This window comes from Melanaphis sacchari, unplaced genomic scaffold, assembly GCF_002803265.2.
Source record: "Melanaphis sacchari strain LSU unplaced genomic scaffold, SCAv2.0 Contig0_pilon_pilon, whole genome shotgun sequence".
Lineage (NCBI taxonomy): Eukaryota > Metazoa > Arthropoda > Insecta > Hemiptera > Aphididae > Melanaphis > Melanaphis sacchari.
The window spans coordinates 850,886-876,316 of record NW_020270366.1 but is presented as its reverse complement, the minus strand read 5'-3'; the positions used below and the strand labels follow the sequence as shown (position 1 = coordinate 876,316).

The 25,431-nt window shown below is 25.1% G+C and overlaps 2 protein-coding genes across 2 annotated transcripts; both read left to right on the top strand.

The window, feature by feature from the left end:
• The first annotated feature begins 748 nt into the window (after positions 1-748).
• Positions 749-16,148, top strand: LOC112593321 (putative ammonium transporter 1). Its single transcript, XM_025337740.1, has 10 exons — positions 749-1,125; positions 10,808-10,897; positions 12,226-12,456; positions 13,122-13,324; positions 13,660-13,893; positions 14,043-14,154; positions 14,362-14,474; positions 14,930-15,056; positions 15,241-15,312; positions 15,835-16,148. The coding sequence occupies exons 1-10, from the start codon at positions 1,002-1,004 to the stop codon at positions 15,900-15,902; spliced, it is 1,374 nt and encodes a 457-aa protein (XP_025193525.1). The 5' UTR covers positions 749-1,001; the 3' UTR covers positions 15,903-16,148.
• Positions 16,149-21,213: 5,065 nt separating this feature from the next.
• LOC112593413 (lymphokine-activated killer T-cell-originated protein kinase) lies at positions 21,214-24,320 on the top strand. The gene is made up of 6 exons (XM_025337833.1): positions 21,214-21,327; positions 21,571-21,681; positions 21,741-21,931; positions 22,001-22,190; positions 23,425-23,721; positions 23,800-24,320. Exons 2-6 carry the CDS (start codon positions 21,594-21,596, stop codon positions 23,940-23,942), a joined length of 909 nt encoding a protein of 302 aa, XP_025193618.1. The 5' UTR covers positions 21,214-21,327; positions 21,571-21,593; the 3' UTR covers positions 23,943-24,320.
• Positions 24,321-25,431: the final 1,111 nt, after the last annotated feature.

Genomic DNA, 25,431 nt, shown 5'->3' with positions numbered 1-25,431 from the left:
ACTAACCTTTACATTATTAACAAATAATTACGAAAAGTGTTGTTAATTTACAATTTAAACACATTGGTAAATTGTTCACAAAAATCTAGAAAGAATTTTAAAATAATTTATTTGAACAATTTTTTGGTAGATACTACGTTTGTTTTTTCTAACTCTGTATAGGTAGTATAAATTTTGATATAACTTGTAATTTTTAAATGACTTACCACTCAAGTTCGAGTACCTATATCGTATTGGACTATGTAAACAAAATATTAAAAATATTTAAACGTATATTTTCCTTGATGAGCTTGCTTAACTATATTATACACATCTAGGACGATATTATGTTTAGTCTTAATTCAGCCCTGCTAACTTGTACATACTTCGTTTGATTATAATGCTTTTGCGTACCACAAATTCTTACTATTGCATATACCATAAATCGTGATGCACCGCAGTCCACAACATTAAATATAATTCGTTCTGTCCAAGAATTTGCAGAAAAATACTGTCATCACGTATACAATATTGATGTCGATGAGCTTATAAAAAACTTAATATGTTTACTAGTTTACTTAGTACCAAATAAAAAATATATATATGTATGAGTAATTAGTGGTCGTTATTCGCGTTCCATCTTTATGGCCGTGATTACCCTCTCCTATATAATATGTAAGTTCTATTCGCAATAACCGGTATAATCGCACGTTGGTTTGGCTCGTATTATATTGATTTTTACTTGTTAGTTGATTTCTGTTCATTTCGGAATCACACTTATTTAATAACTGCTTAAGTTTTCAAAAAATTTCTGGTATTAGTATTATTTTATTACAGCATAATATACAATATTCTTCTAACTACTTCAAACTAACTATCTCGTGCTTATATTATTTTCATATCATCCAACAATAAATACAATATTATAATTATATTTGCTCAATTTTACGTTAAAAACAATTTTCCCAAAAACTTTTGATACATTTTAAAGTTGTATATTTTGTTTAAATTTTCATTGTAAAATGGCTGTAAATATTAGTTCGCCAGATACAATAAACAATATAATGACCACTCAACTGGACTTGGAGGAATTAAAACTCAACATCGACAATATGTTTTTAGTTTTAAATGGAATAATTGTATCCTGTGAGTATATATAGATAAATGTATTAAATTATATAAGTATAAATATATTATTTTCATAATGATATTCATAAAAAAAATTTTTTTGTTGAATTAATTATAATAATTGTTTATTTTTATTAATTTAAGTAAAGTAAATATTAGAAGCGAATTGATTAATGTATGCATATTGTTATGTATTTGAATCAATTATTTTTAATGGTCGTTTGAAATTTACAATGTGAATAGATTTTTCAAGTAGGTATTATTGTTTTAAAAGATTATTTCAGGATACTTTGTTTTTAATAATAAAAATTTATAGAATATTTATTAACTACATTTTGTGTATAAGAGTGTAATGTAATCTGCAAAAAATTTTCTAAATTTTAGAATTCAAATTTGGTATATATTCAATAAAATTTATGGTTAATAAAAAGCTTGCATAGTAGACGAGCCTAAAACACATAAAATATAGTTCTTAAAACTAGGGATCAAAGTTTTCAAAAAAAAAAAAATTGGTTTTCTAAAAAACCCTTTGAGTATTCAGAGGTTTTTCGGAAAATTGAGAACATTTGGTTTCGTTTAAAGTTTTCAAAAAAAATTATATTAGAAAAAAACCCGGGATTTTTCGGAAAAATTGTAAAATTGTATGAAAAAAATGGTTTAAAATTTTTTTTTTAAAGATTTGAAAAAGTAATATAAAGTGGAAAGGAAATACAATCTAATAAATAATGGTAAGTCGATAATCATAATTCATAACAAATAAAATATTAATATACTATCACTTAGAAGTTAAAGTCTGTATTGTGGATGAATCTTGTAGACTCTATATTTTATTTATAAATTATTATAATTTGTACTATTATTTATTAAGTAAGTATTTAGTATTGAGTAGTTACTATATAGTTATTAATAGTTAATCGTTTATTTAATAGTATAATGCAGTGATACGTACCTATGTCGTATTGACAAATGTAAAATAACAATGACAGGATTTTTATCTATTTTTTTAATTAGGATTTTTTAAACTTCGATTATTGTAATCGTTAATATGGTTTTTTTAATTTTCCGAAAATTTTGGATTTTTTTCAGAAATGTATTTTATATTTTAATATTCTTCAATTTTTTTATATTTTCCGAAACTCGGGAAAAAATGGTTTTTATTTTTTTTTTTATCCTAGATTTAAAAATAAGATAAAAAATAAAAACACATTCCCGTGAATTTAATATGATATAAAATATAGCGCAATAAGACGTATATTGGTTTTAGTAAATCCCAATCCGCGGGCAAATTAACGTCAGTATAATTCAACTGAAATGGGAAAATTAACTGTGGTGATATACTATAGCACTTGATATATTTTCGAAGTAATTAAGTAATTTTTGAACATATATTATATTAAACATACTTTCATTTTTATTTTTATAATAGTCTCTTTTATTGTAACCTTGATTTTCTTGACTCAAAAAACTAAATTCATGTATGAGCTATCCTATGGTAAATTACAGGACTTGAAAATATACTCCATATAAACGTACGTTTAATTATAAAATGTACGTATGTATAGTATGTACTATATATAGTATACCTACACATTATGGAGAGTCATTAAAATGTTACGTTACTCGAAATAGTGGTCATATAATAAATTATAAGTAGCTATCAAAGTAGGTACCTACATACATATATAAAATAGGTAATGCAAAAAATTTAAATGACCTTGTATAATTTTAAAGCGATTTTGTACTTGAAAGTTTTTTGAACATATTGGATAACGAATATATTAAATTTTCAAGGATGAATTTTTCTTTTTAAATATTTTATCGTTATTTTTGTAAAACGATACCAATGTGTAGTTATAATAAATATTATGGTACCTGCATGTACAAAATTAAAATATTCCAAAAAATAATTCAAAATTACATACGAGTTGAAGCATTATACTGCACACTACATACATAACTACCTATTATTTATTAATTTAAGCCATTGTATGAAACAAAAATCCCATTCCAAATCCAAGATGTAGTTCGATTAATAAAATAAATTAAATAGTATCTGACAATTAAAAAGCCTGTTTTAGATTGGTAAAAGTGTGCAAAAATTAAATTGTTTTGTAATTTATTTTGTTATTTGCATTGATACAAGATTGCACCTACACTGATCTACACAATGTAAAAAAATAATAGTAATAACTTGAACTTAATATGTACATAATACATTTTATCAATTGCCTACTTTACGATTATAAACAATATTTACTTTATGAATACATATTTTGTTACATTCGTATTATCTGTCTCAACTAAATTTCTTGCAATTTCATAACATATTATTAATATATGCAAAGCTGTAGGTTGTCCACTAAGCGTGTAAACTTACCAAAAAATCGTTTAAATACAGCAACTTCTTTAAATGTAATAGAAATGTACACTATATACATACAATACAGCGTATTTTATTGCTGTTCGACATCGCTAACAACAAAAAATATTAGATAATATAATTCAACAAGTAACGATACATCAATAATTATTTATTTTATAATTCAGTTTTAAATCTATACAAGTGACTTGATCACGTAATCACGTGAACACAGTAAGTGCATTTTTATTTGATGCCCTATACATTTGTACAATGAACTCATGATTCGTATACTTAACGGTGTTTATTACCTACTTTAAGCTTTCTTACAATATTATAGATCAGGGACGGTCAAACTTTTTTCGGCCGCGATCTACTAAAAATATACTTTACCTTTGAGGATCGACTTTGATAAAAAAGTTTTTATTATTATTAAGTTACTATACCACCATAATTAATTTTCGTGAGCGCAGCCTAAAAATAAATTCTAGCACGATCGACTTTAAAATCGTTGCGATCGACTGTTTGGCCGCCCCTGTTATAGATACTCCATAAAATGATATGGTGCAAAAATCATCAGTCCATTTGCGGATTAGTGGCAGGGTTTAGAGACTGGCCATCTCAAGTATATAATTAGCTCCAACTTTCTCAGTTATTTCTAATTTTATAATATGTATAAGGTATATTTTATTCACGTAAATGATAAAGCTTATGAAAAAGTATAGATCTGAAGCTTTGGTTCCTCCAAATAAGTTTATCAAGCTTATATAGTTACATCATACTAGTCATAAATCATAATAGTCATTACAAGCATTGCACATAATTATCTAAACATTCAAAACTAAACATATCATGATTGGATTAGTGAATTTGATCATTCATTATTGTCTTTTGTTAGATTTTCTCCAATGAAAAATTTTTACATTTTCGATCATAAAATATTTAAAAGTATTTTCTATTGAAATTTAAAGCTTATTAAAAATACTCCTTTTTACTTTTTAATCATATAATATTTATTTCATTAACTACAAAGACTAATCATTGTACTATTGAAATAGTTAATAATATTAATGACTAGGTAACGAAAACAATAGTGTCTAAATAAGGCATCGGTCACGATCCAAAAGCATCATAATAATCTCGTTTGCTAACAAATCTAAGTATTAAATGTTAAAAATCAAACCGTTGGCCGAACGATAAGTTGTCATATTATTAAATATAATATTCTATAGATACAGTGTATTATGTAAAACTACTTGTAGTGGTAACAATGTATCTATATACCAGCTATACCTGCCTCCTTAGTCACTAAAACAAGTATTGAGTTACTATATAGTAAATATATTGTTATAAATATAACCGGTAAAATGCACTAAAAACTAACGATTGTTAATTAAAGTCAATTGTTTTATGACAGCAACGATGAAGTAAAAATACTCGTATGTATAACGCAATAGCATTGGTATATGTACTCAGAAATTATTTCCGCGGTATTTCATATCTAACAATAACACGAAAAAGCATGTTGCCGGGAAAAATTTAATTTAAAATTTGAACAAAATAATATATTCAATATACACTGTTTATCTTTTTAAAGATAAATTTATTAAATTCAATCACTTTACATGACTCATTTATAGAATAACTATCCTGTAATTGAATAAAATAAATACGACTGGGTATTTACGTATTTGGTTGCAGCGTCATTATATATACGGTTGATTCATTTGAGTAATGTCTATCATGTCGCAAAATAACATAATATTTAAATATCACAAAGTAATAAAGCTAATGAAAACGAGAAGACATGATTAAAAATGACAATATATGCTAATAATATAGAAGATATTATTTTCGCGTTTTTTTTTTGCTGTATACACTATTTCACAGGACATGATGTATTAGATTTTAAAATATTTCCGCGTACAAAAATAATTTGATTTCAAATGTTAATCCAAATTAAGCGTTATTTACTCTACTCAGGTATCGCTGTGAAAAAAATAATAGATCTTTTTTGGATTCCTTTAATTAACGCGGGTTATTTTTTCGTAAAAGCTTTTTGTAAAATAATTTTATATTTAACGTAATTGTAAAATATTATGGTTATCTGTGTCTGTAACATGAGGTTATAGAGTAAATTTAATTTAAGAAGCAAAATATATTTTAAGATGTAATAAACATATAAAAAAATTTATATGTATATATTAATATATTATTTACAAGCTAGCGGCGATATGAATTTTTTAACACGCACATGTTTAATTGTTTCATTGTTGGTTTTAAATTTCTTTATCTGTGTAAAGGTTTTCTCTGTGCTATGGATATTCAAAAATGTATAATTTATTCTACAAGGAAAAAATGTTATTTTTATATCACCATAGTTTTCTATCGATTATCACAGTACAATATAAGATGTTTCGAAATATAACACTTAGTATGTATATAATAATATTATACACCTATCTACACGCAATATTCAACTATAATTTTACTCGTATTTCGTAATTATATCTCAAAAATTGTAATTAAGAGGACGCTGCACCCGCATGTATTATCTCTGTCTTACATACATACAGCATAGTAAATTTTCGTTCAATAGAATCCAATTTATGTTGTTAGCTTTAACATTAGAATAAATTTACCTATTATCAAACTTAAATGTAAGAATTTTATCCAAGCAATGACATAGGATTTAATTTATATTTTTTTATATTAAGCCGAGTTATAGCTGTATAAAATATTGAAACTTTAAAATACTCATAACTCACTTTAAAACTATAATATTAATAAAAGCCTGTCATTGTCTAGATAAAATTCTTACATTTAAGTTTAATAATAGGTAAATTTGCCCTAATGTTAAAGCTAACAACATAAAATGGATTCTGTTGAACAAAAGTTTGCTATATTGTATATATGTAAGACAAAAACAACACATGTGGGTGCGACATTCTCTTAATCAATGCACCTACATCAAAATAATAACAATAATTAATGAATTCTAATAAAATTATTTGTTTTATTATAAAAATTATATGTTCGTGTACCACCTAAACATCTTGAAAATGTTCATGTACCACTTAATTTAGTAAACTCTAATTTTCATTTTGCTTATAAAAAATGTATACATTATCATCTCTGTATAGAATATTAGCATTTATTGAACAAAAGTAAAATTAAGTAGGTATGTACAATTTATTAAGACATAAATTAACTAAGCATTGTAACATTATAAAGATTATCGTTTATATAAATTTCTATCTTTAATGTGAGTAAAACTAAGTGTTTGGTTTATTTAACCAAATAAATGAAATCATATTTTATGTTATGATAAATATTTTTTTTCTTTACGTACCACCCTTGAGCTTTCTGAGTATCACTTTTAATCGCGTACCATAAATTGAGAAACGCTGGATTAAAATATTACTATTTACTACACACTCATCAATTTCTTATTTCTTAATTATATTATTTTTGTTCCGTATAAGGTTAGATAATATATAATATTTACATATTAACAAATAGTAAGTTCATATAATAAACGTATTTATTAAAATAATTTGTATGTCAAATACTATTTACTTACGAATTATTACGTTTATCAATATCCTAATTAAATAATTTAGTTCCAATTAGACCATATTATTATTGAAGTATTTTATTTTCTGAAATAAATTAGTAAGCATTCAAGCATATCTTACTGTCTTGTTGAAAATTAAATCAGTAAAATTTAATTACTGTGGAATATAGCATCAATTGATAACCATTAAAAAAAATCTCAAATTTTTAGGATTTGAAGAATTATGAAATATAGACTCTTTTTTATCAAAACTTTTAAATTAGTTTATAAATATTTACTAATTATTAAGATTTTATAATCTTATTTTTTTATATTGGTAATATTATACATTTGTATAAATTTATTATATATTTTTATTATATTTAATAATACTAATTTTTTTATTATTCATGTACACGCCTTAAATTTACATAGTCTCTGGCGATGAGTACAGTAGGTAGGTAATCGGCGATAGGAGTATTTTGCAGCTAAGCGACCCTGACCGAATTTATTGACCTATTTTTTTGAGATACATTAAGTGATTCCATATGTCAGTTAGTCAAATTTTACCATATTTACTCTACTGGACAATTGATATCATTTCTTGATAATAATTAATAACAAAATAAAACACTAATAATCACGGAAAACATAATAGTTAAGCTATAGATACCTTTATTGGATTTTGAGAAGTTTGAACTTCAAAGTGACTAAATCGTCAATATTATTTATTACTGAGTAATAACTTATTGTAAATTAATTTGATAAAATATTTATAACATCAATAATAGATGATTATATGCGGAAATATTTCGTTATTTTTCAGAAGAATTATACATATTTAATCAAAAATTTGTATATTATATACAAACCAAAAACAAAACAAAAAAAAAAATTTAATATTTTACAGCACAATTTATCTAATATTAGTTTAACATTAAAAACGCGTTCAACAATAAACATTAAAATACATTTTTCAATAACAAATAATTACTTTGTATATTTATTGAAATATCGTATTCAAAATATTATTGGGAGTTTAAAATCATTTAATTCCCTCAATTATATTTTTATTGTCAAAAATTATGATTTTTGTGACTATTAACTACGTATGTTCAAATATCCGTACATCTATTTAAGATTATGAAATCTTTAGGCTAAAGAAGATTTCACCCGGCTGTGATTTATACTAAAATAGACCTATATTTTTTCAACTGTACTTATTTTTCTAGCAATCTTAAGTATATTCCAAAAACATATATAAGTTCATCATGAAGTTTACTTGAAAGCAAAATAATTGAATCGCAACTTGACCAAGGACTTCCACTTCGAACAGACTCATAATTATAATTCGATACCTATTATAATATATTAAATGAAGTAAAAATTTTTTGTTATGATAAATATTTTTTGGCAAATACAAATACAATATAAGTAGTATGTGGGTAATTACATAAAAAAATAACTTATGTAAATAATTAATAACTTACAATAGTTATTTGTATATATTATATATTATATTACCTATTTACCTATATATTATGTTTATGTTTACTTATAAAAATTCCTACGATTAATATTCATTGGATAAAATTATTTTCATGTAATGAATAATAATAATATCATTATAATGTATACTATCAAATATATATATAATAATGTACGTACTATATATATTTATTATTTAACCTACATATAATAATATTATAGAGTGTATGCGGTATGCCAGCATCACCAAAGATAAAAAATATCAATGTTCCCCGTGTGGTAAGCATACTCACACTAAATTAATGATCGTTAAAATTTTAACAACTACTAACCCAAATATGAATTAATACACGCCACGCACGCACGTACTATACAAATTGCCTTCAAATTGCCTATACCCAGATCCTTAAAAACAAATGGTATGGAATTTTTTAAGTATAACATAAAAGTTTCTAACATTAGTCGAACAGCGTGTGTAATTAATTATGTATAATATTATAAACTAAAAATATTATACAATATTATAAATACAAAAAAATAGTATTTTACTTGACTATTTGAATAATATTATTTGTACAAAAAATGTGAAATAATGTTAAGTTAAATAATTTGAAAAGATGAGATATAGATAAAAAATATTAGGTACTTTTATTAAGTTATTACTTAAACAGTTTATATCAAAATGATTAAGATTGCTATTGCTTAATCATACATAGAATTCGACTATACACGATAATCTTTAAACTTCGATTAAATATAGTTCATTAGTTATGCTGTTATAGATATTAAAATGAAAACACAAGTTTCTAGTTTCGTTTAAATCCACCGACAAAAATAATTATATATTATTATATATTTAAATATTATAATAAAGATCTCACCTTGCATTGTATACTAATTTGTAATTTGTGTGTGAACGATTACGATTTACGAGTAATTGATTAAATATTGTTTAGATGCTGATGTTGTATATATTTTATAGCTGAAATACGATAATTAGGCATATCTTTAACATAGTATAAGTACATAGTAATAAAAAATATCTATAATAGATACGTAGATAAATAATACGTATTATTATTGGTAAAATATGATAAAAATAATTAGGGTCAAACGTATCTGAAACGTGATAACTGTAATGCGCATCGAATACAGCACTTACCTATATGCTATAATAATATTATATACATGCGAGTCCGGTGCTCAGGTAGTCGGTAAAGTATATAAAACATATTTTATTTGAAGTAAGCCGCTATCGAAGTCGACAAATACAATAAAAAAAGCCATGTAAAATAGGATATTATATACTTAAACGTTAAATTAAATAGTATTGGAAGTATAAAATGATTTAACATGTTCTTATTAAATGGGCTCTAATTCTCAAATACAGCGATTGTCACAAAAGGTACTAAATATATAAAAACGAATTAATATGAAGATAACTTTTATTGCAGCTATTGAATGTTGAAATGTAAATAGGATTATTGTAATTATTTGGAATTCATGAAATAATTGCAATATAATATATTATGTTTATGTTACAATTTTTGTATACTACCAATATGACCAATAAAAAATGCTAAAGAATTTATTGATAAATTATGTCAATGTTAAATATATGCTTAAAAAATAAAAAAATCTAGAAAAATATACAATGTATAATCCATAATAATTACTTGTGTACCAATTACATTATTGTAAAATAAAATAATTTCTGTGAAATGAATCAGGAATATTTTTCTTTTTTGAAATATTGTTAAATCCTGCAGGTGATACGCTTTCGGTATATCATGAAAGTAAAATTAAAGTCCCAACTCTTATACGTTTTTTATTGAATCGTGATTTCATTTTAAATATACAATAAAGTAAACAATATAAAACTAAAGTTCAATGACAATTGTAATATGTTTGTCAAGCAAATGGACAATTTTTTTAAATTAATACTATAAGTATTTCTATTGAAAACTATATTTATTCTACCATATAAAAATAATCACTTCATGAAAATTTAATTAATTATATAGGCTTTTTTATCATCGTTTGAAAATCAAATAATGGAAATAATTTTAATAAACTCGTAAACCATAGAATTATATTCAATAGAAATATTAAAATATCATATTTAAATGGTATATAATCTATACAGTTTAGTATATATTATATTTTATATACATATATACATATATATTATATTTTATATACATATATACATATATATTATATATAATATGATACAAATATTACATACATATATTATACATAATTATTATATTGATGGAATGTTAAATTTTTGACAGTTATGCAAGTCGGATTTGCATGTTTAGAAGCTGGATGTGTGCAGCCCAAAAACGTGACTAACATTTTGATGAAAAATATATTGGATTTATGTAAGTATAATATTATAGAATTTATTTTATACTTTCGTAAGTACATACCAACAATATACAACACAAAGTTTATTGACAATTACGATTATTGATCACATATGACATATTATAGTATATTATAATATGTATTGAAGCATATATCTTTACTTATGGTCATATTAATATTATCCATAAAACAATTGTTGTGAAGAATCGTGTGTAACATATATTTTGACGATAATAATGGTTATATCAGATCATGAATTTTATTGAATGCGTAGTTAGAAACGTAGATACGTAACGCCAATCGGATGCTTTAATAATTTTTCAATTTTTAGCACGCCATTACGATTATTAGAATAATTTGTCATTAATTAACTATTACATAGAAAATATGAAATACAATTTTAGTGTCTTAGTGTCACTAATAACAGTTTTTAAGATTTTGAATTTCAAGAAATAATCGATTACCATACTCTACCAATTTTTTGAAGGCAGGTATTGAAGTATATGGTATATCAATTGGAGAGAGATGGATTGTGTATTCGCATTATTTATTTATTTTTTTATTAAACGCTTTCATTGGCTTGCGAAAAATAAAATGAAAGGATTGATATCCGCTTTAAAATTTTTAATCTGATAATGAATTTTTCATATTTTGAGTTTTGTTCTTTTTTTTACTTTTTAAATACTTTTTGGTTGATCCGACCATTAACCAACTATCAAAAGAAAATTGAAATCAGTGATGTACCTATAATATTATAATATAAACAATAATAAAGAGATATTTTTACATAACACGAATAATGTGACTGTTAGTATAAATTACAACCATCAATTATGATACACTAACTGTCTAACTAATAAAATTCCTGATCATTAAATTATGTTATTTAGAAGTCGTAAAAATTAATAATTTCCCATCTAAATATAATAATAAAAAGAAAAGAAATTTTAAAATTTGCACTCCTATATATTTATATTTTAAATCTATCATTTATGTATTTCATAATATGTATATGAATCATACAATAGGTACCTATTGCTACCTATACTGCTACTGTTATAAAGTAAAATATAGGCCTGATAATGTTTCAAAAATAACATTTTGACACCAACAACTAAAAAACTGCAGAAATGACATGCCTGGACTGGTACACGAACTGAATAATTAAAATATTAATAAATTTAAAGTATATAAGTATATATATGTAACAGAAAAGTCGTAGCAGTTAGGTACTTTCGTAAATGTTGGCATAAAAAAGGCTTCCCCGTGACGGTTTTGCGTTTTGTCGTGTAATAAATCGCAATAACTTAACAATATTTTAATATTTTATATTATATTGTAGTCATTTGCGCTCTATCATACTGGCTGATCGGATATGGGTTGGCGTATGGTGGCGGTGGTTGCGGATTTTACGGTAAAGAATACTTTGCGGGCGTCGACATGCCGTCGAGCCAAAACGGCGTGTGGTTCTTCCAATATGTGTTCGCTGCGACCGCAGCAACCATCATATCTGGGGCTGTGGCTGAGAGGTGCAATTTCATTGCCTACATATTCTACAGCTTTATCATATCGGGTAAGTAAATACTAGTATATAGATACACGAAAAGTGCGTGCACCCGAGTCCGAATTGAGTTCTCCGAAATTTCAGACGCATAGACGGTAATCGGTGGTGAGGCGTGTGCTTATTTAGAGATTATTCTCCCATACTCGAAAAAATGTTTTAAATAAGAAATTCTGGTGAAATTTACTCTTATATACGACGGTTATCGACCCAATTCTAACTACATTTATAATGTTATATAAACAATAAGATAATAGGCATGATCGCATAATATACTATATTAGGTATTTAATTTATATTTTTAAAAATTTTCCAAATTAACAAAAAACTACAAAATATGAAAAATAAAATATTGTATTTGGATACTACTCGTAGCTGTACTTTAATATGTGTTTATAATTTGTGTGCTCACTAAATTTTTACCTAGGCCACGGCTAGATGTATGCTATTACATTATGCGTACCGATTACATGTTGTCTATATATTAAACCTGTATAAATCACTTGTATGATCGTATAATTATTAATTACACAATATGTTACGTGTAATAATCTTATACCCCCCTCAACGATACACCCTTTAGTTCAACTTATCGTGTGTATCACCAGGGTATTTAAATACCATGATCGTGTATTAAATAAATATTACGTTTATCTCTTATGCATTCCGTGTTTCAGGTGTGACGTATCCCATTGTCTCGCACTGGATTTGGTCACCCGACGGTTGGTTACAGAAAATCGGATATTCCGATTTTTCCGGCGCCGGGGCTGTGCACCTACTATCCGGTACCTGTTCGTTCGTCGCAGCATTGTTCATCGGCCCCCGGAACGGACGTTTTAGTACCGTCGCTCCAAATGAATATAACGGACACTCAATGCCGGTGAGCTATTAGATTACGTCTGTTATATTATATTATTACCCGGAAACTATCCTAGATCATATGTTAATTCTAGTAAAAGGAACGGGAATATAATTAAAAATTAAAACCATTTAGGTTTATAGATTTTCCTAATCACCTACCTAATAATTACGGATACTATGTGGTAAGTACGCATCATTTTACACTTGCACTATTCGATTAGGTAACAATATTTTCGTAGCCATTTTATTATCAAACTATATATTTAAATAACTATTGATCAGTAGGTACCTACTGATATTAATACATACCGTATTTTAATACTCCATCATTTACTAATGGTTATTTGTGTTTAGCTAGTGGCCACGGGGACCCTGCTGCTCATATCAGGATTCTTGTCGTTCAACGGTGGTTCTCTGGGCCACATTACCAATCCTGGTGACGGAATCGTAGTGGCAAAAAGCATAATCAACACCATTTTTGGTGGCAGTGGCGCAGCATTAGTGATACTGATTCTTGCCAAAGCCGGTGTGGTAGGCGAGTCCAGGTGGCCGTTCGCGATGACTATCAACGCCATTTTGAATGGATTAGTACGCATAATATTAAATATACACTTACTCACAAATCCTTACTTCAATAGCTTATTTTTGAGGGATATCCATAATGTATAGATGTACCTAGCCACCTGTGTATATATGTTCACACGATCTATCATAATTTATACGTAATTTTTGCTCAGGTCTCTGTGTGTGGAGGTGTAAACGAGTACACAAATTTGTCTGCGACGATGATCGGCATGATTGGTTGTATTATTTACTTAGTTTTGCAATGGATTATTCCTCGTTTAAAAGGTACTCTAAACATTTATTACTACAATATTGTATCATTAACGTATAATACTCGTGCATGTAAATTCACTTAATTTCATTGATTTTCATTTAACAACAATTTTATTCAAACATATTCAAGCTTTAATATTATTTTTTTTTTTCGTAACTTTTACATGAATAATACATTATAGTTATTATTATAATATATAATTCTTATATTTTATTCAGTGGATGATCCGTTAGAAACAACTGCTGTTCATTTTGGAGGTGGGTTATGGGGAGTAATAGCTGCACCGCTTTTTATAAAAGGAGGATTTTGGAACAATCCAGATTCTATGCCAGTAAGTTAATGTTTTTATACTTAAAGTTAAAAATAAGTTTTTATTTATCGTCACGAGATACTGCTTAAAAGGTATTTCTGAGTATAAAATAGGTTATAATAGTCTTGTAGGAATGTTTAAGAATTTCAAAAATCAAAACATCGACTAATTCATTAGTCATTAGATACTTATTAAAGAAAAATTAGGAAGAACATGCTTGGTGAATCACCTTATTTAAACAATATCTGTGAAAAGAATAACGCATTTATAGAAAAATATATAAATAATAAATATACAGTAAAACCATTATTTATATTTTCTATTGTTTTATTTATTTTGAAAACGAGTTGATTAAATAAATAGGTAATTATACTCTATTATCTAATATGTGTATTTAGTCAAATGTATATACATGCAAAACAATAAATTATAATGTAGTTGATTTTGAAAAATATAATTTTATTTACTCTTTACAGCTATTGAAATCGAATTTAATTGGCGCCGGGTCAATTATTGCATGGTCAGTAATTAACAGTGTAATATTGTTTGGATTTCTTAAAGTGTTTGATCTGCTCCGAGTGTCCACAGACAAAGAGATTATAGGTAAATAAATATTTTGTAATATCATAATTATATTGTAGATAAGTAATAAATAAGTAGGTAGGTAAAGACATGAATACTATAGTATTGTCTATATCTATTGATATGTAAGTACATTTTCGATAACTTACATTATATGTTGTGATGTACCTATTCGTGTATTTATAATTATGCGATATTCTTTTAGGTTTAGACATAAGTCTTCATAAAGAGCCAGCATACCCAGTGACTAACATTTCAATTGAAAATGGACATAAAAGTAAGTGATTAATTTATACATAACTGCAGTCTGCAATTGTAAATTATATAAAAAAAAAAAATTTAATTTTTACCTGATAATAGAAAAAAAATAATACTAAAAACGGTTGATATATACCTAATATAGTAGCTACGTAAATATTATATAAAGATAAGATTTCACATGTGAATTACTTATAAAAATATTATACCTAACATAATTTTAAAAAAATGTTTAAATTTTACTTTTATTTTTTAGTTACTTTTTTTGAATTTCAACACTTGATTTTAATTTTATATCCTGAAGCAGAATATTTTCCCAAAAAATTTGTTATTTTTTAAATTATTGAATTTTTAATTTAATCGATCAGTTTCATGTAGCTGATTACATAAGCTATAATTAGGTACCTATATAAATGTAGAAAATAATCAAGTAAAGAGAAATCTTCACAATGTTTTTCAATATGATTTCCAAGAATCATTCGATTATAATGGAAAAATTCATTTTCTCTATCATATATTTTTAATTTAATTTATTTTTCAGGCAGCAAAACCACAACCATCAAACACGCCTATGATAATGTGGCGATGCAACATACCATCCTACCGTGAGCAGATATTTCACCATTTGTATTTATGTACATATACAACAATATGTCAATATATCTATAATATCTCGTAGTCATAGGACAATAATACGTATAATATAATAATATGATAGGTGTATACTGTATAGTTATGTACAATGTGCATATATTGTGTTGTATGTTTTACCAGTCGATTTATTACCATTGTACCTAAAGATAACAGAGGTAAATTACCTCAGATAACATAATATTATAATATAATATGTTGTGAGTATATTATACTTATTATAGTATAGTACTGCACGTGTTTCTCAGGTCACCAACTGCCCATAGTGATGTGCCCATTGGAAGGGATGTTAGACACAGAATATAGGTAATTTCTTATTTGACTTCATATTATAAAGGTACTTATTAGTAAGGTTTTACGCTATTTAAACTCTCAACATGTTTGAATTATCGTGTTATTTCCCAAATTAAATAAAAATTGTTTAGGTTTAACGATTTCACAAGTCATTTTCTCAACCATAGTGAAATAGTTAAGATTTTCAACTAGGTACATGGACATCCATTGGGGGGGACAAGACAGGGCACTTGCCCCCCCCCCCCTGGAAAATATTACCACAATATTACCTTATTACCGAGGCAAATTATTTGTTGAAATCACATTTAAGATATGAAATAAATATAAAAATATACTCATTGTTATTGTATATTAACATCATAGATAGGTCGTATTCTGTAGTCCGTATAACCTATACGTAAAATTATTTATCGCAGATAATTTGTGGTAAATCTATAAAGATCACAATAATATAGGTACTACAAATATTTTAACCTAACGCAAAAAAGGATACTTTCATTCAGGATGTCATTAATATGTTTGGAATAAAACGAAGAAATTTACAGTTCTTATTTACTGATACCGAATAATATACTTAATTATATTATTTAATTTCTATTTTTTTATATACTTAATAAAATTATTATTTATTTATTTATTTATTCGTATGGCAATTATTATTTATTAATTTATTTTTTCATATGCCAATTATTAGGTATATATTTATTTATTTATTCGTATGGCAATTATTATTAATACACTATATATATATGTATACAAATAAAAATATAACATGCATGTATAGTGTATACATTTATATGTGAAAAATAACATTAAATCTTTATTATCTTACATTCGAAAATTTTTTTATTTTGACCCCCCTAAAATATTACCTGGGCGCCTATGACTAGGTACCTCATTTAATATATTTTGATGACGAGCTAAGTTGACCACACGGTTTACAGATAGTGTATAATAGTATCTTTATATCTTGTCTAGCTATGTTTCAATGGTTGGTAACCAATTCAGAGACTAAAATCATGACCTATAGTAGTAGGTTAAAAACCTACTATGATAAACTTAATAAAGTATTCTAAATATTTAAATTGTACCATTTGTACCTATGTAACCACCTACATAGGTGATAGCCGATAGGGTACCTGCTAAATTTAAGCTAAGTATCAAATAAATTACGCTAAGTTTAGTTCGTTCACACTGGTACTTACATATTATTATTTATAATGGCGAAGGAGGTCTAAACTGCATTTATGCTTATTTGTTTCCTTGTATAATTATAAATGATTAGATTGGTTTTTAAGGACTGTATTTTATCAATAATAAACGAAATCCCTAGCCAATGCCGGATTTAGAACAGGTGCCGCCCAAATCCCAAGAAAATTAATGTAGTATTTATTTCTCAAATTCATAGATTTACTTCTATGTATATTAAATATTATATAACATTAATTTACGCAGTTATATAAATGCATAAAATATTTATATGATTTTTTTTTCCATTTCTTACAAAATTTGCCGTAATGCGGTCCTAGGCCCGGGCCTCACAGGCCTAGATGTAAATCCGGCCCTGTTACTAGCTCATTTCGTTTATAGCCATATAAGTGGTATATGCTTGATTATGAATGATTCAAAATGTATTCGTGTAGTTAGCTATATAATATATAATAAGTATAATTTATTATGTATACATTAATTTATACTTACTTATATAAAAACATATGAAATGTTAATTGTAAAAAAATGTTTATTCTAAAATATTGTACACATAATTTTTATAACTTAATATTAAAATATTATAGTTAAACCTGCAAACATTTATCCTATTTAACCTTTCCAGTCAACAGTTAATCATCATATGACTTTAGTTGTCATTGGTGCTCCATAAAATATACCAAATGCATTTTTTTGATAATAATCTAAAACTAATTACAGCAAACAAACTTATAAAAAACCACTAGACAAAAAATAAAACAACAGCATCAACCTTTCCATACCGTGCACGATATAAAAATAAATCTTTCGATTTCTTATTATTATTATCTATACATTTCCATCAAATATCTTTCATTTATTTAAAAAGAAACTGAATTAAATCTTTTAAAATAAATTATTATGAAGAAAAAAAAAAATTGAATCTTAAATTTTGAAGTTTTGTTACTTACTGAAGTCATCTCTTCATGAGATTCATGTCATTGTATTTAATTTTCTTCACAATATTATTTACTATTTATGTAAATCAGATTGTAAATAATATATTTTAATGAAAGATATAATAGTTATGTACTTATGTCCATTATGGATACAAATGTAGGTATTTATTAAAAATGAGGTAACCTAACCTACCTAGTTATTCAAACAATCATTATTAGTGATGATTGATAGGATTATTAGGATTTATAAATTATAGTCTAAACAAGTCATTTAATTTACAATTATTTTACCTTCCTTTTTCATTTACATTCTTTAGGTGATATTTGTAGTTTATATTGAAAAACACCATGAAAATACCATAACTATTTAGAGATAATAATGTTTGGATAACAATATTCATATTATACATAATTTAATTTAATACCTACATTTAGGATGATTTAAGTAATTTTGTACTTGTACACATTCTATAAATACCAAATAAGTTTGAAAAAAATTAACAAATAAGAAGTGAATATCTGGTTGCATATTGAAAAATCGCTAAATTTTAAGTTAATTAATAACAATTAGTGAAATGTGTCACATGATTCAGTAGCCTATGATGGATCTATTTATAATATATTGATCTATCTATTTACTATTAAATAAATATTTTATGCAATATGGTGTAAGAAGTTTAATATTTTTATAATGATTAAACTTAAATAATTTTATTTTTGATCTTTAATATATTTTTATAAATTAATCTCATTAGTAAATTGAATCTTAATAACCAGCCAATTTAATTTTCTGAATATTTGTAGAAGACAGGAAATTAAATGTGTTGTATCCAAAGTACTAATTGAAAATGAGCTTTGTGATGAACCTAAAAAAACTTTTTAATGAGAACAATTAATTAATAATTTTAATATATTTAATTTACCTGTAATTTGATTTAAACAAAACATTTATTGTATAATCGTTTATATCAATTATCTTTTTTTTCTCTTAAAATGATTTTATTATCTTTGATATTTATCTAAAAAAAATTTAATTAGGACACATTTAAATATTTTATTTTGAAAACAAACATTTTTACAGAATATATTTTTAATTTTCATCTTAAAAAATATCAATTTAATACTTAATGTTGGCAAATATTTGTAATAGCACTCATAAAATACGTAACCTGTTTCCATATTAAATTTTTTAATGAAAGTACTGAAAATATACAATACAAGGAATTTATTTGTTAGTAGGTAGTTCTATACATTGCTTTTATATGTTTCACATTTAGTTTTAATTGGCAAACAACAGATCTAGTTATATTATTTAGCTCTGTAAAATTATAAAATAGTTTTAAGATAATTAATCCACGATAAAACTGATTTTTCTCTTATAGACTGTAGTATAAATATTTTTTCTTCTTTTTAAATATTCAAATTATAAAGGATAACTTTAAAACATTGAACTCATTGTCATGGTGTATTTAGGCCAGAACTCCTAAAGCTACAGTACTTTTAAAATATTTAAATAAAATAAGATAAAATATTTTTTTTTTTATCAAGCAAAGACTTGAAATGTTAATTTTTAAGTATACAATGTTATTTTTTAAGTTGTAAGTAATAAAACATTGATATTAGTTTCTAGCATTAGAATTCTATTTTAGTTTCTAGTATTACTATTTAATAATTTAATTTTTGTATTTAAAGGGGTCTCTTATTCCTAATAATATATACTAGTATATCTAAAGTTCGTACAGATGTTATAACAAAAAATATTATCCTACTTTAATGAATTAATGTTTAACTCATTCTTTAAATTTAAGCATTTGAAAGAAATTTGTCCATGGCCAACAAGAGAAAGATAATAGGATAAGTTTTCTCATGAACAATAGTATACTAACAAATTTTTATGAAATTATCAATAAAAAAATGTATTGATTTTTCCAAGGTTATGTGTATAAAACATAATAAAATAAAACATATTTAATTAAATATGAAGAACTCTTCATAGTTAATACAATTCATAAATAATATGTAAAGGTTTTAAAAATAATGTCATGTGGACTATAACAAAACACTTAGCACCTTATGTGGTATTAAAATATAATCTTGCATCAGTTAAAAATTTATTTTTGATTGATTGATATGGTTTCAGTATATTGACAGTCAAGTAAATTTTTATTAGCTAGTTCAGTGACAATTTACAATTCTTCCAATTTTCAAACCTAAAAACAATTGTAAATAAAACTCAGTACAATAAATTTAAAAATAAACCAGATAAATACATACATTATTTGAAAAATTTAATTAGTCCCAGGAAGGCGGCGATAAAACATTAGTTTCATCACAAACTGAATATCAAAAACTTCACTTAAATTAATAATATTTAATAATATAATTTTACTATACCTACTAACAAACAATAAATGCTTTATTTATGAACATTAAAGAAAATATAATGATTTTCGAGGCTCAATATTAAAGTATTGAACGCATGACAAATTTAATTAATTTTGTTCAATTGAACGAATTAATAGAAAAACTATTATCTTCAATTTTGCAATAGATGAAAAAATTTAAATCGAAAAATTATTTTTCGATTTGAAATTTTGAACGTTGAAAATGTTGAAATGTTGAAGACTTGAAGTTGAATATTGTGATATTGTGAATTTCGTTATCTGATTTATGAAATCATGGAATACCTAAACAACTTGTCGTCGTTTACACCATGATTTAATGTGAAATTGTAAATAACGAATTTTATTTGGTTTAGAAATTCAGAATTTTGTTATTTAAAATATTTGACTACTTTATTTTTTTAATTATTTATGTATCTGATATGTTTGTTATTGCTTAAACTTAAATAATTACGTAATAAATAATATCTATTTAAATTGTGTATTAAATGTTTTAATCCAAGAGACAAGTTACTTAGCCGCCGAAAAGACGCAAACAAAGTAATGAATAAATTATTTGTTAACAAATAACATTTAACAACTGACTAGTGACAACGGTTTTTACGGTTTTTGTTTAACTATTGATGTGTTTTACAAAAGTTTTATTAATCTTATAGCACCTATTTCTTTATAATTTATTACTCAACAGTCATCATTGTGTAGTTTTTAAACTTATACATAAGTAATAAATTACAATATTATTTTATTATAAATATTTCGATAATAGCCTGTTATTATTATTAGTCTTTACACGGAAATATAACAAAATGGACGATAATTGTACTCCGAAAATACTGCGCTCCACAGCAAAATTACCAGAAACACCAGCCTTGGAACGCATTGGATATGGAACAGGTATGTTTTTTCTAAATCTATGTAAATTTTCCATAATGTTAACTCTTATAATGACCTAGGTGTTGGTGTGTTCAATTTGCAAAGAAAAGATCAGTCGCCGTGGGCAGCAAAAATTATTAGTCGTAATACTGGTAGAGATCGCAAACAGTTTAGCAACCGTTTGCAGTTGGAAGCAAAAGTGTTATCGTCACTCAACCATCCTAATATAATTGGCTACAGAGCATTTGTCAAAAGACCTGATGGCCGAGAAGTATGTATCTACAATTTAAAACGACTTCTATTGTTTAAAAGTTTTCTTTAAAGCTTTTTTGAATTTTAGGTACTGTTAATGGAACAATGTGAACAGAGTTTAATTGATTTGATTGAAATACGCAAGGAAGAAAATCTTGGACCATACCCTGTAGAATATATTACAAAAGTTGCTGTGGACATTGCAAAAGCCTTAGATTATTTACATTCTTCTTTGGTATTGCATGGAGACATCAAATCTGGAAATATTTTAGTGAAAAGTAAGTCTGTTGTAACTATTTGTACCTAAATTTGTGTACTATAGTGAGACATTTACCAAAACAATTACTTTCAAGAGTAATTGTTCAAGGATTGTGGCTATTATGACTTATGTTTCATAGCATACATTTCGCTTCTAGTTCCAATATTGCAGCTTAATATATTTTACTCTGATAAAAAGTCAAAAACAATATTACTAGGAAACAATTAAAGTAAATTTTAATTAAATTTAATGTAAATCATAGCCCTCATAGGCCATTAGTTTTATTTTAAACAAAAAAATTTTATGTATTTCATAAAAATTAATAACAGCAGATTAGCTGCAGTCACGATCATTGTTTTCTATAATAATTACTAAAGGAGACAGACGAACTTAGCTATAAGCCACGAATTGATAATTTCTACTATTACCACTTTAAGACCTCTGACCTGTTAGAACAGTTTTAACACTATATTATTAACATTGTTACTTTAATTTTAACATTATATTGGTCCAAATGATCCAATAATGTACAAAACTTAAATAATAAACATTCTTACAGATTTTTTGTATCAATATTCCAACTAAAAAATTGAATATTATATTATTTATATTTTAATAAAAAAACTAACAAATATTATGGGAGCAAATAAAAACTTCTTAGATTATTTTTTAAAGCAGTATCCTAAATGAAGGTACTATTTTTATGTGTTTATATAATTAAACCATAAAACAGTTGAATTATTCATTTTATTTTTTAGTAACCATGAAAAATAAAAAAATAAAGATCCATCATCTGATATATTTCAATGTTCTTTTTAAAATATAAAATGACTATTTTTATTATTTAAGTTTAATTAAATACAAGCATAATTAATATATGTTTATAGGTAATTTTTTTTAATATTATAAAGTTATATTTTATTACTCATGCTTTATGACATTATAACATATTATATAACATTAAATAATAATACATGTGAAAAAAAAACCAACCAGTAATAGAACTTAACATTTTTTTAAATTAATTATAAATGTATAATATTGATTAATTTAACAATTAAACCATTTAACAGATCCCAAAACTTTTTTAAATTAAGTTATAAGAATATAAAACAAAACAAAAAAAATAATGAAAAATTGTAAATTCTTCTATTGTGGTTAGATTTGTGACTTTATAGGTTAACATTAAACGACAATACAATAAGTTATTTACTTGTATTTCCAAGATTAATTGGATGTTATAATTTTCACAGATAATTTTGAGATTGTAAAGCTTTGTGATTTTGGTGTCAGTTTACCTTTAAAATCTGATGGAACATTGCATAAAATTAAAGGCTGTAAAGCAATTTACATTGGGACTCCTTGTTGGTCTGCTCCAGAAGTATTAAAAGGTGAAGAATGTTTGGGAGCCATCATTACAAGTAAAGCTGATATTTTCAGCTATGGCTTAGTACTTTGGGAAATGATGACATTATCATTTCCAAACTCAAGCACTGCAATTGATGAATCATATTATACTGGTATCAGTGACGACTTGGATGCTCATTTAGGTGATTTTTTTTTAACCAATTAACTTTTTATCTATTTTAGTATATTAATAATTGTAATTTAAATATATTTTTATTCAGGTGAGCGACCACCATTACCTGACTATTTAGCAAAGGATCTGAGGTATAAACAAATTGTTGAGCTGTTCAATATGTGTACAATACAAGATTATAAAAAGCGACCTTCAGCAAAACAAATATTGCAGTTTATGGGTATTTACTAACCTTTAAACAGTTATATTTTGTCCAACTATAATTTTAGTACAACTAATCAAATTATTTTTTTAATTTTTGATGTATTTTATAGTTTATAAGTGTACATAAAAAAACATCTTAATTGTTTATAATATGTTACCAATAAAAATGTCTTCAAACTTATGAAAGTTATCATATTCTAGCAGGATCTCTAACTATTGATACTAAATTATATTTAATTTCTAAACTTTAAAAAAAATTATAATATCTATTTTCTTCAGAAAAACACATTGTATTTTAAAACTAAATTTTAACTTAACATCTTAATTCTTACAGAGTTAAACTCACTATTTTATTCTTGTACTATTATTTATTTACTATAAATGTTTTTGTAATAATATCAAAAATTGTATTTTATTATATTATTGAATAATTAGTCTAAACTATTTCAGTTTTTTTTTTTTTAAATCATATTTAAGGGTTAAAAAATGTTTGTTACATTTTAAATACTTTTTTTTTGATATCACATTTAGAGCAGTAAAAATGTTTCAGTCTGCGACTAGGGTTACTACTTTACTAGTAGGAAATTGGATCTAGATGGTACTTTGGCCTAGAGAATCAAAACAAAAAAAATGTTCAATAACTTTAGAAATAAATCAATTTTAAGATTTTTGGATTGATTATTAGTTAGGTTTTATTCTAAAAGCTTTAAAATCTATCAATAAATGTTATATAAATAGCTAAAAATTACAATGAAAACAATTCTTTTTGGCCACAAATATACTATTATTGTGAAATTGATGGTTTTTATTTTACTACTAAGTATAAATTTGATTAACATTTAAATGTTTATGAAAGTTTAATATATAAAGATTACAAAAATGACGTCAAAAAAATCACTAATAATTATTTTCGATTACACTGTTGATTTTAGAATATACATTCTAAGAAACCTTAGAATATATATTCTAAAATCAACGATAATACCAACTATAATGCAGCATTCTAGTTATGCTATTTCTTCACAGTCATGGTTTTTTGTTATCATATTTACACATGCAACACTGCTACGCTCAATATAATATTAAGCTTTTAGAATACTGAAAGTCAATATTATTTTGTATTTCAAATAAAATTGCAATAAATAATAAATTATAATAATTAAACAAACCGCAAAAAAATGATTTATTTGTTAAATTGAGCTTCGCATAACAACAAAAAAAAAAAAAAACTTAAACTAAAAAAAAAAATATAATAAGTGGGGAGTTTAACGGTACAATAGAACGGAAAGAAAATATTAATTCATAAGTGTCAAACGAGAAAAAATTTGTACACGTATAATTTGTTTGCTAAACGATTTCGCGTCAGGTTCACAGGGGGGGGGGGGGTACTTGTGTTACGTACACGACGTATTTGGTTAGTTTTGTAACACTATTCAACAAAAAAAAAAAAACACACACACTAATATCGAACAAAAAATAATGCAATAATAAAAATACGATAAATTATTCGACGACG

Coding starts and splice junctions, on each gene's coding strand:
- LOC112593321 (XM_025337740.1), top strand. CDS start 1,002: ATGGCTGTAAATATTAGTTCGCCAGATACAATAAACAATATAATGACC. Junction 10,898..12,225: donor GAAAAATATATTGGATTTAT/GTAAGTATAATA, acceptor ATTATATTGTAG/TCATTTGCGCTCTATCATAC. Junction 15,313..15,834: donor AATTGAAAATGGACATAAAA/GTAAGTGATTAA, acceptor TTTATTTTTCAG/GCAGCAAAACCACAACCATC.
- LOC112593413 (XM_025337833.1), top strand. CDS start 21,594: ATGGACGATAATTGTACTCCGAAAATACTGCGCTCCACAGCAAAATTA. Junction 21,932..22,000: donor AAAGACCTGATGGCCGAGAA/GTATGTATCTAC, acceptor TTTGAATTTTAG/GTACTGTTAATGGAACAATG. Junction 22,191..23,424: donor TGGAAATATTTTAGTGAAAA/GTAAGTCTGTTG, acceptor TAATTTTCACAG/ATAATTTTGAGATTGTAAAG.